The following is a 16,755-nucleotide window of genomic DNA, read 5'->3' on the forward strand; positions in this document are numbered from 1 at the left end:
TAAACCTGTTAATTATCTTCAAAAGGGATGTTTTAATTCATGCAAAGACCCAATTATTAGTCATGCACTTCTTTGGAGTTTTCTTTGTACGCTTGCAAAGTTTCAAGCTGCTCGGTTTCATAGTTTTGACATTGTGGGGACACAGACACACACACGATAAAGCACTCAAAAAAATTTCCCACCACTTTCCTCAATCATCATCGAATGCCTCCATCTACATACCTACAAATCACTGTATACATCACTTTTGTACGTGCTATCGTTTTCAAATTCGGAGCTTGGAGTGATTTCCCATGATGTACTCTCACAGACAAATTAAATTATAGAATCAAAATAATAATTTGAATTTGGAGGATCGGAACACGCGGACTAAATAACTCAATCTGGAGTGAAACCTGGAAATGTTAAGAAATCGGCAGTTTAGTTTTTTGTGAGTATGTGCCATTACCAATCGGCTTGCTATCGCTTGCCAAGCCAGCTATTCCTTATCAACCATTTAATTGGAGTGCTTTCTTGAGCCACTTGCCGAACACCCTACACATCTAGTCGATAGTGATACAGGTTGTATCCTGATCGTAATTATTCAGTTGACAGTTGCTACAAAGTAGAGGTACGTCGACAGTACACACAGACGTGGTACATGTGGGGAGATTTGCATCAGTAAAGGCACTCGCTGGAGATGCGTGTCCATGCCTGCCTGCTTGATTACGGGTGACGTGGGGGAAATGTCATCGCGTATCTCATAATGAAGATGGGTGGTGGTTTTCACTTTTAACCTCAGTAGCATATAAGCGATCACATTTTCATATATCCTCACGAATGTTTCAGCAGCAATTGGTTATTTTATACAGTCGTGGCCAAAAATATTGGCACCGTTGCACTTTTTTCAAATAAAGCACAATTTTCTCGAAAAATAAGTTGAAATTAACAAAAGTATTTGGACTCTACAATTGTTTAATTCACTGTTATATATCTCATTCTCTCTCTAAAAAATATATATATATATATATACATATATATATATATATATATATATATATATATATATATATATATATATATATATATATATACATATACACACACACACACACACACACACACACACACACACATATATATATATATATATATATATATATATATATATATATATATATATATATATACACATATACACACATATACACACATATACACATATATACACACATACACACATACACACATACACACATACACACATACACACACACACACATACACACACACACACACACACACACACACACGACTGGTCAAAAGTTTTAGAACACCCCCATCTTCCAGTTTTTACTGAAATTTAAGCAGTTCAAGTCTAGTGAATAAACTGAAATGGCACAAAGTTAAGCGGTAAAATGCCAGAGGTTAAAAAAAACGAAAGTTTAGGTTACCAAAAGCTGAAAAATAATATCAGTTTGAGTTGTTAAAAAGGTCCTTTTCAGGGAACAAGTAATGGGTAAGCAACTGAAGCTGTTCTGTAGCAATGGAAGTAAATTAAGCCTTGAAAGTTGATGCAAACAATTCCTACAGGTGTCCCAACTTTTGTTGATTAGTTACAAACCCTCTGTCTGTATAAAAGCAGTGTTGGAACAGACTGTTGCTACACCCTCTGAAGCATTATTTGGACAATATTGCACTGCAGGGAGTAGTATATTGCTATCATAATGGTGAGAAAAACACAATTAACAAAGGAAGACAGACAGACCATTATAACCATTAAAAGTATATGTCTTTGCTTTAGATAAATTGCAAAGCAGCCAAGGTGTCAGCAAGTACAGTTTCCGACAGCAACAAAAGGCACTTGGAAACTTTGACAGGAAGAGGTCTGGCAGTCCCAAAGCCACAGCACAATCAGAAGACAAGTTTCTGAGTGTCAACAGCTTGCGTGATCAGCGGCTCACAGGAGAGCAGCTTCAAGCACAGCTTAACACTGGTCGAAGTAAGGAAGTCTCAGTTTCAACTGTGAAGAGAAGACCTTGAGAGGCAGGTTTGACAGGTCGAGTGGCAGTAAGAAAGCCATTGCTAAGACGGCAAAATCAGAAAACAGGCTTGCCTGGGCCATGAAGCACCGCTGGTGGACTACTGAAAACTGGAAGAAGGTCTTATGGACCGATGAATCAAAATTTGAAATCTTCGGTTCATCACGCAAGGTTTTTGTACACCGTCAGGGGTGAAATGATGGTTCCTCAGTGTGAGATGCCAACTGTCAAACATGGAGAAGGAAACATGATGATCTGGGGCTCTTTTGCTGGATCCAGAGCCAGCGACTTGCACAGTGACTGGCATCCTGAACCAAAAGGACCACCACAGCATTTTGCAGCACCATGCAATTCTCTCTGGTCTCCGTCGAGTTGGTCAGGGGTTCATCCTACAGCAAGATAACGACCCAAAACATACCTCCAGGCTCTGTCAGAACTACTTCAGAAGAAAAGAACAAGACGGTAGGCTTCAAATCATGAAATGGCCAGCACAATCTCCAGACTTAAACCCCATCGAGCTGGTTTGGGATGAACTGGACAGAAGGGTGAAATAAAAGCAACCGACAAGTGCAACACATTTGTGGGAACTTCTGCAACAGTGTTGGGAAGAACTTTCAGAACAATATTTGATTTCCATTGAGGAAAGAATGCCATGAGTATGTTTGGCTGTTGCATCTGCAAAAGGTGGCTAACTTTGATGAGTCAAAAATTTAGATTAAATTTTGTTCAACAAAACAATTCCATGATTTCTTTTTTATCTGCAATTGTTTATTTGTTCTATGCTTTAATTTCAGAGTACATTGAAACATTAAACTGCTAGAATTTCAGTAAAAACTGGAGAAATGGGGGTGTTCTCAAACTTTTGACCGGTAGTGTAAAATAAAAACAAAACCAAAGTGGTAGTGAAATCAAAGCTGAAAAAATGTTTTGCAACAACCTATTTCATTGCAAGGTGATGACAATTTGTAACCATAAAGAACTGGGATCATCCCAATAATTTGCATGTGTAAATTTATTTGAAACAATTCTGCAAAGGAGGACCAACAACTACTACTACCACTGTGCCTCCAATTAATACTACCTTCTTGTGAGATCGGCCTTGGGGAAGAAAATTGCCAGTCTTTTACGAACTGACGGGCAAAGCCCAACTTTCAACTGAAGTAGATTTGAGCAGCAATTCGCAATTTATTTCGAGTGTCAGCGATAACTCACTTAATCTTGTGAAAGAAACATCCACCAACAACCAATGTCAGCAACTAGGACATCCAGTTTAACATCCTTCTAATGGACAGTACATACCACTGATTCATCACCCTGCCAGTGAAACACCAGGGTGACAGTTAATAGCTGTGTTGAGATTTGGACAGCACAGACAGCTCAAATACAAGTTCACAAACCTCTAATCTATCCTGCTAAACCAAAAAAGAAAAAGATCTTTGAGAACAAAGAATAATACGAAGAACTATGCTTTTGTCACCACAATGACATATACATATATATATACACATATATATATATATATATACATACATATATATATATATATATATATATATATATATACATACATACATATATACATACATATATATATATACATACATACATACATACATACATACATACATACATACCAACTGCTCCTTTGTCATCCATTTACACTCTAATCACTAACTCATCATTGAAAAACATCAAATAAACAAGCTCAAAACTCAAGTATTCACTTTCGGTACTCCCTTTACATCAGAGCCTTCATTTACCTTTTAAAAGAAAAAAAAACCCACTGGAACGATTTCATGAGTCTTCAATCATAATCGAGTATGAAAACAAGGTGGCTGTTTTCCACAGTCGTAGTTCGATTCTCAAATGATGCTCCATGTATATATCCACACTGCAAGACTTGTAATTATTCAAGGCCCAGCTCCGCAAAATAGAACAGTCCTCATTTGTGTAGTTTAATAAAGAATTCACTTTCCAGCTTTATTTAAAGCTCAAGCATAAACATGAGAAATACAGAACAATGAAGAAACGGCAAAAGCAAAGAGCACAGGAAAGTACCTTACACCAAATTAAAATGAAAAACTGGCAGGATGAGAATAGCAGCCTTATAAAAGTACCGACTGATTAAGAACCATGGCAAGAGATGGGGGGGGGGGAGTAAAGATGTCTGCTTTCATTTCAGAAACTGGATAATGGTTGCATTGTCAAGTTTTACAGTATTCAAATCACAAAGTAACTTTCATTTTCAAAAAAATTAAAATCAAACTCAAAACAAGTTGATACAAAGCACATGGCAAAATAACCCACAGATAACTTTAACCCAAAGAAAACCCCCAAAAAAGTTAACAGGATCAGCACTTTAATCCCGAGGACTTCTTATATTAATCTGCTCCATCCGATACAGTTTCACTGCTCTTTTCCAGGTCAATCTCCATCATGGAAAAAACAAAACCTCAATATTATCCCGATTCGGAAGAATGGTGTCACAACTGATCGTTAGCTTGAGACCAGTAGGCGTCCTCATTGCAACAGATAAATAATAATCCTCTCTCTCATCTTCGATAATTATCAGTTTCACATCTGCCCAGGAAATTCCATTCTGGCCATGAGGCTTTTTCATTGTCAATAATGGGTGGATGCCCTCAATGTCAAACAAGAGGTCAAAAACATCTCAATACACATCTTCCTTTGCAATTGATTGTCTGGCAACCGATATTTCAGAAACCTATCCTCTAATGGTATTCAGGATCTCTACTGGCGATCAGATTTCCTGTACATTTGCACATAGCGGGTTGTTTTCTCCAATAATCTATCTCAAAGGGTGGTGTTCTTCAGGGTCGACTTTTAGGACCAATTCCAGTTCTTGTTATAAAGAGATTACTCACTCACTGGAAAATCCAATACATTGCTTTACAGATGACTACTCTGTGCATGGAAGTTCCTCACCACTGTGCGTGGCAGGCTGCAGCAATGTAGGAAGACCCATATTCTCAATTTGTTCTCCAAGAGGGCAAAACTTATCTTGGATAATCAATTTCTAAGCAAGACTCCAAAACCAGCCTCTGACACCTCATTCTCTGTAAAGCTTGTCGAAGCAGGGTTCATTACTGCACTTCAATCTCTGGAAGGCAATGACTTTCCTCAGCCATCCTCAGCTTATAACAGCATACAAGGACTTCATCCAAATGTAGTGGATTAGGTGAACTGGAGCTGCTGCTTCTCATATCCCCACACCCTCCGCTCTTCAACCACCTTCTAGACAATGGAACTTCAGTCCCTTTGTGTCATTGGCATCTCACGACAGAAGGCAAAGTATGTGTGTATGCAACTCGTTCACCACTGGAAGGCTTATGGTGTTGCAATCCTTGACCAGAACTATTCTGCTGAATGCACTTCTTCCTGACAATCCCTTCAGCTGCAGGTCACACACCATCTCCCAGAAACCCTAATCATGTCAATCTCTCAAAGTCCAAACTTAATGCTCACCTCCATTTCTTCATCAATCTCTGTTCTCTCACATTTAGAACCATCTGCCACTCTGTTCTCAAATGCACTTTCCTCCAAGATTTCTCTCCATTAGATTTTCTTCACACAGATTGAAACCCTCTCAATCTTAAACCTGTAACGTAGCCGTACATTATCGTCCAATTTCCCCCTTACCCTACTGTCTGTTGACACCTTGCCCCCTGTTGTCCTGCTGTTCCATTAGCCCTGATAGCTGCATAAAAAGATCAATACAGACAAAGCAGACACCACTTCCAGCTGATAGAGAGATGAGAAACCAATCTGAAACCTGATCCTTGATGCTCAGCACTCCTTCCCACCCCCTCTCAGGTCTCATCTTTACTGTTGCTCCAGAAAGCTAATATTGCCAATTTATCTCTCCTGTGAATACCTTTTGAAACAAGTGGTCTCATCATCAGTTTTGACGAACACTGGATTTTATCACATTTCCAAGATGACATGAAATGGTCCTCCTCTTCGACAACAAATGGTATAATTAATACACTTCAAGCTTTCACAGCATTTGTCTTTACAGACAATTTAATGAAGTACTGCTCCCCAAAGTTTAGGCCAGGGTCCCACCCATATAGCACCTTAGATCTTACAAAGGGGAAGTGTCAAAAGTTGTTTTTTTATCTTTTCAAAAAATGAGTCCATTTGCAAAGGGAAACTGACATGGCTCGAAAGATTGTGACATTGGCTGGAAAATACATTAAAAAGTACTTCCATCTGTGCAAGGTTTATCTAGCAGAGGACAAATGCCTTCCACTTCCAGTTGGAGGAGGGTGGGGGGGGGGAAGGGGATTTTGAACCCCCTTTGTAAATAAAGTAGTAACTAAAGCTATGGGCATCAAATGGCTGAGGAGTGGGGTTTGTGCCTCAATCAGAAAAGTTGGTGGTCCAAAATCCTTTGGGAGTTCTCATCCAGCATTGCAATCCTACCACGTCAGCCCTTCCCCATAGGCACCCCTTCATTCCAACTACATGTGTAATTATACCCTCCCAAGTGCACCCAATCCAGTTCTACCTCCAACTTATCAAGATGGCGATGCATCCATCACACAACCCTTACTCTTGCTCACTTTATTCTTCTGTACTTGTCTGCCTGATCTCGACCAATCTACAATCAGTATGCATACATTCTCTGAGAGAGCTCTTCCAGAAACCTCGGGAGTAAAAAGGAAGCAATGCAGTGTGATTGTAGCAGGCTCTCACTTTATGCTTTAATACAAATGCATATCAGTTGCAATGTACATTTCTGCTATGCTTGCACAGTGTATGGAAGAATGCAATTATTTTTTAAGGTATGTGAAGTCTGCCATCATGCTCCATAAAATAAAATAAAATAATTATTTTTTAAAGAATTAAATGTTGTGAAGAGCAGGTTATGTTACCCAACTATCCAAACCAACCCAAAACAATCCTCAAACAACCTGTATTGGCTTTGACAACTTTGCAATGCTTTGAAAACAAAAAAGTAAAAATAATAATAAGAATAATAATATGAAAGAAATTTCATTTGCAAACTTCCTTTAAAAAATATTTACCACGTGGTGCAAAAAAGGAAAATGAATTTATCATACATAGTCAAAATGTATCACTCAAAATGAAAATTATTGAGAGATATGAATCAAAGGGGAAATTTACCAGATCCACAGGAACTCACTTGCCATTCAACGGAGGATCGAGGTGGGGGTTATAAATGAGGCCTTACTTTAAAGATGGGCTTAAAATTGCTACAAAATAAAACCAAAGTGAAATGACATTCAAGGAGGATATCAAGAAATGCAGCATCACAGATAATAAACGAAGGCTCCCTTATTCTGTGACCCCTGTTTGATATTGTCAGAGCAACAAATGCTCCCGAGGTCACTGATAGAATGGCTCTTCCTTACAACGACGGAGATGCAAACTCTCAGATGCAGAAAATCCTTGCTGCAGCACTGTGAGCCGGACATTGCTGCATTTCTTGTTCAGAGTCCTAACAAGCTCAGAATTAAGCTTGTGGTTCGCCCGGCAGCCAGGAAACCATTTCTCCACTTCGTCCATGATAGCTTGCACCTTTTCTGGGTCTAGCTGGTTGTACGGCTTGTAGACACCCTTTGTGTAAGCCAGACCTCCCTTTACGTTCGACGTCGCTAGCTCGTCACGGGTGAACACCTTATCAGCAAGCTTGCCGAGGAATTTCCGTGGATCAGTTGCCAACATGAGACACTGCTCCAGGTCTTGGCGGGAAACGGCGATGCTGGATGACGGCCCACCGATGTAGACCATCGAACCGCTGTAATTGGCAATGCGAAGGGAGGGAGAAGACAGGGAAATCAAAGAAGCTTGGGAGCTTTGCTGTCCACCCTCAATGTCCTGGTACATTTCATTTCCATTAACCAAGGGACTGTATACCTCCAAAATTTGGGGTGTCTGAGACCTGGACGTTTGATCCAGCGGGAATGTAGATTTTCCGGGTGGGGTGGGTGTTTTCTGAACAGCATGCATAGTTTCAATTGCCATAGACCCCCCAACCCAAGATGCAATATCTCCAGCTGAATGTTTTGGCTCCTCATTGGAGATCAAAGGGGAGGTGTGGTTATCCTGTCTCTCTATCTCTGTAAGGTCTATTGTAGGAAGGCACTCAGTCTTGACAGTCAAAGTGCTTGGTGACGATGCAACATTCTCTGAAAACCGAGCATGGGCGATGGATGTTGAGGCCGTAGCAGTCATGGGCACTTCCACTTGCTCTGATGTATTATTCTGCGGCATTTGTCGTATGCAGTCATCTGCTTGCCCAACTGTCCTTCCCGACATAAATGTTTCAGGTAAAGATGCACTCTGCCTGGCATGGTCGAATCGTGAAAAGTTTTCCCACCTAAAAGATGGTGGGATGGTCTTGTAGCGGATGGAACGATTCTTTTTCTTCCGTGTCTTCCGCCGCCGACGATCTGGGTAAGGCACAAAAAGTGGGCTTGGGCGGGAGCGCAGAGATCGTCCAATCCTGCGCAGGTGCCGCTGCATTCGACCAACACGGCGTGCAAGTCTCACTTGAGAGCAGTGCATGGTGTGTAGCTTCTGGAAGAGCTCAGTCCAGCGAGCAGGCTCCAACTTCTGCTCCAACATCCAGCGGCGGGAATACTCTTCTTCCTCTGACTACGAACACGGGCACGCCCACGCCATCAGACGCACTCGCGAGGAAGCAGACGTCTCGGCTTGCAGACGGTGTCTCAGCAAATTGTTTCTCTTTTTTGCAAGCTTTTATGCAAAAACATTGACAATATTGTTTGTGCTGCCATAGATAGTGGTTTAGGCCAAAGACCAACCTCGATGCTAGAGTCCGAATGACTAGCGCTTCCCGATCTCGATTCGCTACTGCTCAATTCTGTCCCATCTGTTCTCGATGAGTCCGACTCTTCCTCGGAGTCTTCATCCGAACTTGTCAAATCTCGTTCCCACCTGTACCTGCGGTCCTGTGAATGAAACAAACTGCAAATAATCTTAATTCGCTTCCAAGAGGCAACTTTGTACGTACATCTTCACACCCATTTTCAAGATCATCTTTATGCAGAGTTGAAGGATTTGTCCACAAGCGCTGCCTTTCAAACTACCCATCTTCGTGGCAAAGAAAAAAAAAAATTAAAAACCCATCTGTGTTTTGCTCAACATCCTAAAAGACAATGAAATGCCCATCAGCATCTCCCAAGAAAGTGCAAGTGTCTTCCAAGAAAAGAAACTTACCAATAAAACAAAAGAACACAATGAAAACAAACTACCATTCTCACATTAAAAGAACAAGGTTATTAAAAAAAAGAAAAGAAAAGTTAATTTCTTGACTGTTTGCGAACCTCACCTGCAGAACACCATTTATCAAAAGCAGGTCATCTGTTGGCTTCCATCGTCCCAGGTCTTTGATTACTTGACTTGTTTGCTTGGATTTCTTCACTCGTTTCACAGACGACCCCTTTGACACCTGCCAAACAGATGAACAGAGAACACTTTAATGCAGGGGTATTGGTCGATTACATCCTAATGACCCATTCAATTATGAAAATTTGTCCATTGCTGTGCCAAAGTAAAACAAAACCGAAAATATTCACAGGTGTTGTGGATATGCAAATATGGGTATCTTCTTCTTCTTCTTCTTCTTGCGTATGGCAGCTATCATTTTGTTGAGGCGTGACTATGCCGCTGATGCTATTCCCCGATACCAGTATACTGGTACTCATTTCACCGACCTCCGAAGGATGACAGGCTTTGTTAACCTCACCTGGTGTTAATTCAGTAGCCAACGGGGTTCGGACTCAGGACCCTAAGATCCCAGGGTAGCCACCCTAACCACCAAGCAAACACCAGGCTTACAACATAAAAATGGATAATATAAAAGTAAATATTAAATAAATTTGAATAAGGATATTGCATTGCTGTGTTGACTGACTGGACACAACTCGGAGGTTATGGGTCCAGTGAGGTTGAGTAATCTACTGATATTTGCTAAATGATGAGGGTGGTGGGCTGGGGATCCGAGGATCCTGAGTTCAAATCCCCCTTGGCTGTTGAATTAATATCAGATGGGGTTGACTGCCTATCATCCTTCCAAGGTCGGCAAAATGAGTGCCAGCTTGCTGGTATCCTGTGTAGGAATGGCGACCTGTCCATGATTGTACCCAATAGCCAAGGAGACTGCTGAGGCAGCACCAATGCTCTGCACAGAGTATGGTCCCAATGGATGGATGGATGGAATCTACTGATGTTGACCTGTGACCGGGGTTATGGATCCACCGTTTGGAGAGGTTCTGGGCTGAAAGGTTCAAAACCTCGATGAAAAACGGTGCCCACTTGATGATTAGGGCAGTTGGGAAATCAGTAAATTGCTTCTGAGTTAAGGTTATGACTTCAAATAAAATAGCTTTTGTAAGTAATGTACCAGTACATAATACATCTGTGTTTGTGTGCTTAAGTATGTGCATATAATATGTAAGTGTGTGTGTATCGTTACGTCTGGCTTCCTTCTTGGGACGATTTATTTTGGTGTTTATTTTGATGGATATTAACAATGTGGGTTTCTGATGCAAGACGATAATATTTAAACTTGCCTTCCTCTTTTCCACAAAAGTGGCTTCGGCTCCCGGAGAGATAACCCGGCCGGGCTCTCCACCTGCTGATCCAGGAGCCTTTATGCGGCTGGAGGTTTTCACCAAACTGCTCTCCACCAGCTCGTCATCAAATTTCTTCCGTTTAATTGACCTGCCAGTCAAACATAAAATCCGACCTGAATAAGCTTACCCATTCTTCAGAACGGTCATTAAAACCATTTAAACCGACGGACACACTGATCCAACTCCAGTATTCCTGACGCTGCTACAAACAACACAACAATATCAAAACTCTCCTTTGTGTGCCCAGCTCGCGATTATACGAGATCATGGCCAATTTGCATCTGCAAAGATACCAATCAAAATCAATGGAAAATGGAGGGGAAATAAATGCATGCAAACAGTATGCAAGGCCAGAGGGCCTTTAAATTCAGTGCTGTGGTAGAATTTTTTTTTTTGCACATTAATGTTCATCAGTAATAGGTCCATGGAATGAGCATTCAAGTAAGATATGGCATCAAAAGTGGAGCAACAAACTGGAAGGAGTACTGTATAATGTTTATCCATTCATCGATTCCAATATCACAGGTGTAAACGACACTAACTACGTCAACAAGCTGCATTGCACAATTTGAGTGAGGAGATTGAAAATATGGAGCAAAGTTCAAATTCCCTCCAACACAAGATGTAAACTAGAGGGGGGAGCACTCGGTAGAGTGCAAAACCTCCGCCGCCAATACTGCTAGGTTACTCAAGTGAACCTGATATCCTATTCATTCAATTTGACGTCAACAGTGCTCACAGAGTTATAGTTTGCAACTTTCCCTTTTACATACTAGATTCATTCGTCATAACTAGATTCCTTGAGACAGAAATTGATTTTACGTGGGTATATCCACCTGAAGTTCCAAAATCAGCTGCAATTATAATTCTGGCATGTTTTTTGTTGGAAATCACTTATAACATGTAGAAATGCAAAAATAAAAAAAAATTAAAAAAAAAAAAATCGAAATTTTGTTGAAAAAAAAAGTTGCAAAATTTTGTTTTTTTTTTCTCTAAATTTTTTTTTTGGGGGAGGGGGTTGGAAATCACTTAAAACATGTAGAAATGCAACAACAAAAATTCAAATATTTTTTTCAAAATGACCGCCATAGCGGCCATATTAGATGTTGGACCAATCCAAAATATAATGGCATGATCCTTGGACCATACCTAATGCCCCCACCAAGTTTCGTCGAAATCCGTCAAGGAGTTTTTCCGTAATATTGTTCACAAACAAACAAACAGACAAGGGTGAAAACAGTAACTTACTCCCCCCCCCCATGCTCTGTCTGCGATATGTCCCCCCCCCTCATGCTCCGTCTGCGATATGCCCCCCTCCCATATTTCTGCAGGGCGCTCAAGGTCCGCCAGCACCTCCTTCTGATAAAACTACCAAAATCAAGAATCACTGCTCACCTTCACTCTTTCATTCCTCTTGTTTACCCACCTATGGAACAAACGCCCACACTCTCTTCAATCCCACCTTCGCTCCAGGTCTTCAAAACAGCTGTTTGTTCAGCACTATCTCTTATCATCTTCCCCCGTCTAAAACCATGGTTTTTTTCTACCCCCACTAATCCACCTAAAACCCATTTCCTTCAAATTCCCTGCTTTTCCTTCTTGAAAGTCCCTGTGGTGTCCATCTTGTTTAACCCATGTTCCCAGCCCCAACCCTCTCCCTTCCAAGATCTCCTCATGTCTCTGTTCCTCACCGTTCTGTCCTTCCCTCTCCTACTCCCCTTGTTGTACGTTCTGTGTCTTTGCTCTCATATGAGCAACATTGTATACAAAAAAAGGGTTATGGACAGATTTGGATGAAACTTTGTGGACAGGTTGGATGTGCAACACGGACGAATCGATTTGATTTTGGTGAAGGACTGGACCCAGATCTGGATAAGAGAATTTTTTTTCTTTTCCAAGTGATTCTTCACCATCAGGGGGAGATGGGGCCAAAACAATATATAGCAGGATATTTCAAAACGTTATGGATGGATGATGACAAAATTTGTAGATGAGTTGGGTAGGGACAAGAACAAACCGATTAGATTTTGGTTCAGACCCGGTTTCAGACCTGGCCTATCGGTGTGATACAAAATGTGAACTGTTCAGCCTGACGGAGGTATGCGCTCGAATGAGTACCACTCCAGTTTGAACATGCTTCTTGTACATAGCACAAAACTGCAATGATGCTAGTGTATCCTAGTGCGATGCTAGTATGATGCTTAAATTATAGTATCCGGATCTTCACCAACATCGAATCAGTTCATCCTTCTCACACATGCAACCTGTCAATAAAATTTCATCCAGATCCGTCCACAAAATTTTGAGATATCTTGCACACAGACAGACAAACAAATGAAAAATCTATCGGAGTGAAAAATTGACAAAACAGCACAAAGTAGAACGGCACTCGGCAGAGCGCATACCTCTGCCAGCTGGAACAGTTCATGTTTTGTATCTCTCTGATGGGCTGGATCCGAACCAAAATCCAATCCGCTTGTTCTTATCATCCATTCAACTCATCCACCTTGTTTTGTCACAACTCATCCACAACTTTTTGAGATTGTCATACATTTATTTTTTGGCCCCATCTTTTAATTTTCAAAATCGGTCCTCTGTTGACCTTAAAATTAATTGGTAGTTGAATTCAGCGACCCGACATAGCTCTTCAAATTTCAAGTCAATCAGATGAAAATTGAGGATCTGAGAAAGTTTGGCCCTATTTGGCCTAAGTTTATCTCAAATTTAATCAGTGGTTGAATTCAGCGACCTCATATGCAAATTGTCTTCAAATTTCAAGTCAATCGGATGAATATTGACAATTTTAGAAACAATTAAAAAAATTGGCCTATTTTGGGTTGACATTATGGCCTATGTTGCCCTTTTGACCTAAGATAACCTCAAATGTAATAGGTGGTTGAATTTGCCAACCTGAAATGCAAATGCTCTTCAAATTTCAAGGCAATTGGATGAAATTTGAGGATTTTAGAAAAACTGGCACACAAACAAAAACAAATGGTGGCGATCAACAGACTTGTCAAAAATAAAATAAAATAATTTCCAAGTAACAAAAAGACAGAAAGGGGTGAATAATAACCTCCTTCACCTTCAGTGGCAGAAGTAATAAGTTGTAATCAGGCATGAGAGAAGAGGCAGCAAACCTAATAACAGCAAACTAGAGCAATCCAGGCATGAAGTCATGAAAGCATCAGAACTAAAGATTTGGTAGTCCTTCAATTTGAGCATGAGCAGCGACGAACAATACTGTGCAAATGGAAGAAAACACTTACATATTCCATCAATACAGTTGATGGCGTACCATTGCAAACCCCCACGCTTCCCACTGAAAGCAAAGTTTTTAGATAAAATAAAAAAGTTCCACCAGGAATGACCCAATATCAAATTTTGAGTAAAAAAAAAAAAAAAAAATTCTGTTTTGACACCTATGATCCCAAGTTCCCACCCTCTGGGGCACAAACCAGGGATTAAATCAAAAAACAAACAAACAACAAAAAAAACCTTACATGTTTCATGTGTTCCCCAATGGTGAAATGCATTAAACAAAGTATAAAAAAAAAAAAATGTGTAATCGCATTTTTGGTACTTCACCTTTTGACCCCACCCCAAAGGGTAGGGCCAAAATGAAACTGCTCTCACACATTCGAGGTCATAACTACCAAGTTTTGTGAATTGTTGCACAACTGTTTAGGAGGAGATAACGTGGACGGAAAGACGGACAGATACGGGAATGAACACCATACCCCGTTTTTTATCAAAAAGCATGGGGATAAGAAGAGTATTGTGTGCATAGTTGACATCTAGAATTAAAAACGTGGCAGCAGAGATGACGTGGTGATTGAAAAGTTTCATAATTTGAGATTGAAAAGAAATGGGTGAGGGGCCAGGACAACTATGTGAGTTTTAGCAGTGACGAGTTTGAGAATATTCATGAATATCCACGTTTGAATTTGAGACAGGATTTCAGAAATGCCAAAGAAAGCACCATCAGGTTTAAAGGTCCCATGACACACGAAAGTACTGAAATTGCATATATATATATATATATATATATATATATATATATATATATATATATATATATATATATATATATATATATATATATATATATGTCCTATAGGAGTTTTTCATCATGATCTCTGATCTGACAATGTTTTCTCACAATACTCGTTCTGCAAAATGTAAAATTAAAAAACAAACCTCTTAGGGAACGCCCCTAAAAATTCTGCCGAAATCTACTGAACGACGCGTAACCCACATGCCGTCATCTCCAGAACAACAAAGGCTGTGCGTAAATTACTCGGGTTGGTGGTATACGTGATTGTATTGGCTGTGTGTTTCCACATTCGATTGATCGACTCAAACGCTTCGTTCATTTCTGCTTTTAAAAAAAATCAAACATTTGGTTTTGAATAATGGATGACATGGACTTTGATTTGTCTGGTAGCGACTGAGTGTGAGAGAAATGAAGGATTTTGGTCTGAATCAGATGGAGAATTGTCGGATAACGTAGTCACGGGAGGTGAAGTTCAGGCAGCTGGAAATGGAATACGGCCTTACCAGTTCGAGTCTGAAGCAGGACAAGCAGAGGAAACTGGCGATGAAATTCCCGGCGTTCATGAAGATCGGGAGGACATCGAAGGAAGACTTGGCAATAATCAACTGGTTAGACTAAATCCTATTTGTAATTCAATAAGGTAAATTCTATTTGCATACTGCTCGATATCAGAAATATTTTAGTGAGGTGACGTGACCAGCGCAGCGGTCATGTTGTTCCGTGGCGAATGAATCGCAAGCAAGGCCAGCCGACGTCATCGGCCGTATCTCTTCACGCATAAAACGAAGCAATCTCGTTGTCCGGATACGATGAAAACTTGTGCAGAACACACCTTGCGACACAATTGTATGGAGTAGTCTGATAAATCTGACGTTCTGTTGCATTTTTAGGTCATCTCTATCATTTCAGTAGAGATGACCTAATAACCCCAGTCTCGAAGTCTGTCTGTCCGTCCGTCCGTACGTCCACAATCAAACCGAGTGGAGACAAATAACCAATAGTGGAATGGATAGAGGTCGATGAGACATGCACAACGATATAACTTTCAAGATCGTCCAATGTCGAGGTCAACGTCACGAGGCTGTCAAAGTTGCGAAAATCGTCGATTTCAAATCGTATCTCCTCCCTCATTTATCAAGAGAGATCAAATGTTATGAGTGAATCAGATACTATGGACTATTATCTAGAACAACGCGAGCCATTTTTTTGAAATTTGCTCTCGTTCCAATTTTATAGCCCTTCAAACTTCGTTCTGATTCCGCGTATGGGCCGTTCATAAAGTACGTACATACAAAAAAAAAGTATTAAAAAATTAAGAACCGGAACTCTCCGAGACAAATATTACATTTGAAGCTTTTGGCCGATTTCACTAAAACAATGGAATACAAGTTTATATGCACACTTACTTTCATTTAGGACATTAACATTGTTTTGAATGTCAATTTGTACTTTTATTTTCAAAATTGACGAGCTGTGATATTAAAAGAAAAAGGTAAATTACACCGCTAGGGACTGCAACGTCATGGCTTACAAACATCGGTTCATAAGGAACTGCTGGCTTTGAAAGCGATTAGCGATGTATGGGGGGGTGGGTGGGTGGTCACTAGCCTGCATGCAGAGGGGGAGGGGTGGTGGTTTTGAAACCCGGAAGTAGAGCGTACGTACTTTATGAACTGCCCCTATTCCAGTCTGGCACAGAGTTACTTTCGACCTCTGGCAGAGATGACCAGCACTGCCTCTTGGGGGTATTTATTAGGGTACCCTGTCATTCTGACAGGGAACCCTATTGTTTTTCTTGTTTATTTCCTTATTAGGGCTTCAAGCATGGCTGAAGCTCTATTGAAATCGTTAGTATTATTATTGTTATTAAAGGCGTTTTTATGTTCTACTGACCGATTTTGTGGCGGATCTGGAGGGAAAACTGTCAGATGAAATTCAACGAAACTTACCAGGATAATTACTCACCACCTGAAGTTTATACTATGAAACATTTGATGACGTAGGTCACGTGGTATGGCGGCCATATTGG

At 40.5% G+C, this 16,755-nt stretch overlaps 1 protein-coding gene across 6 annotated transcripts in view; it reads right to left on the reverse strand.

The window, feature by feature from the left end:
- The window catches only part of MCRS1 (microspherule protein 1), a 126,983-nt gene that overhangs the window by 49,546 nt on the left and 60,682 nt on the right, over window positions 1–16,755 (reverse strand). For 3 of the 6 annotated variants that reach the window (XM_085870904.1, XM_085870901.1, XM_085870903.1), the window contains exons 4-6: window positions 10,607–10,757; window positions 9,364–9,483; window positions 8,837–8,983 (exon numbers count right to left, since the gene is read on the reverse strand). In XM_085870904.1, coding sequence (XP_085727030.1) covers window positions 8,837–8,983; window positions 9,364–9,483; window positions 10,607–10,757 — 418 coding nt within the window. Of the gene's footprint in view, window positions 1–3,966; window positions 8,667–8,836; window positions 8,984–9,363; window positions 9,484–10,606; window positions 10,758–16,755 lie in introns of those variants that run through there. The other 3 variants (XM_085870905.1, XM_085870906.1, XM_085870900.1) reach the window with 2 other exon arrangements.

The sequence above is a fragment of the Eptatretus burgeri genome, chromosome 2 (assembly GCF_056783735.1).
Source record: "Eptatretus burgeri isolate ZD-2024b chromosome 2, Ebu_testis_v1, whole genome shotgun sequence".
NCBI classification, from domain to species: Eukaryota; Metazoa; Chordata; class Myxini; order Myxiniformes; family Myxinidae; genus Eptatretus; species Eptatretus burgeri.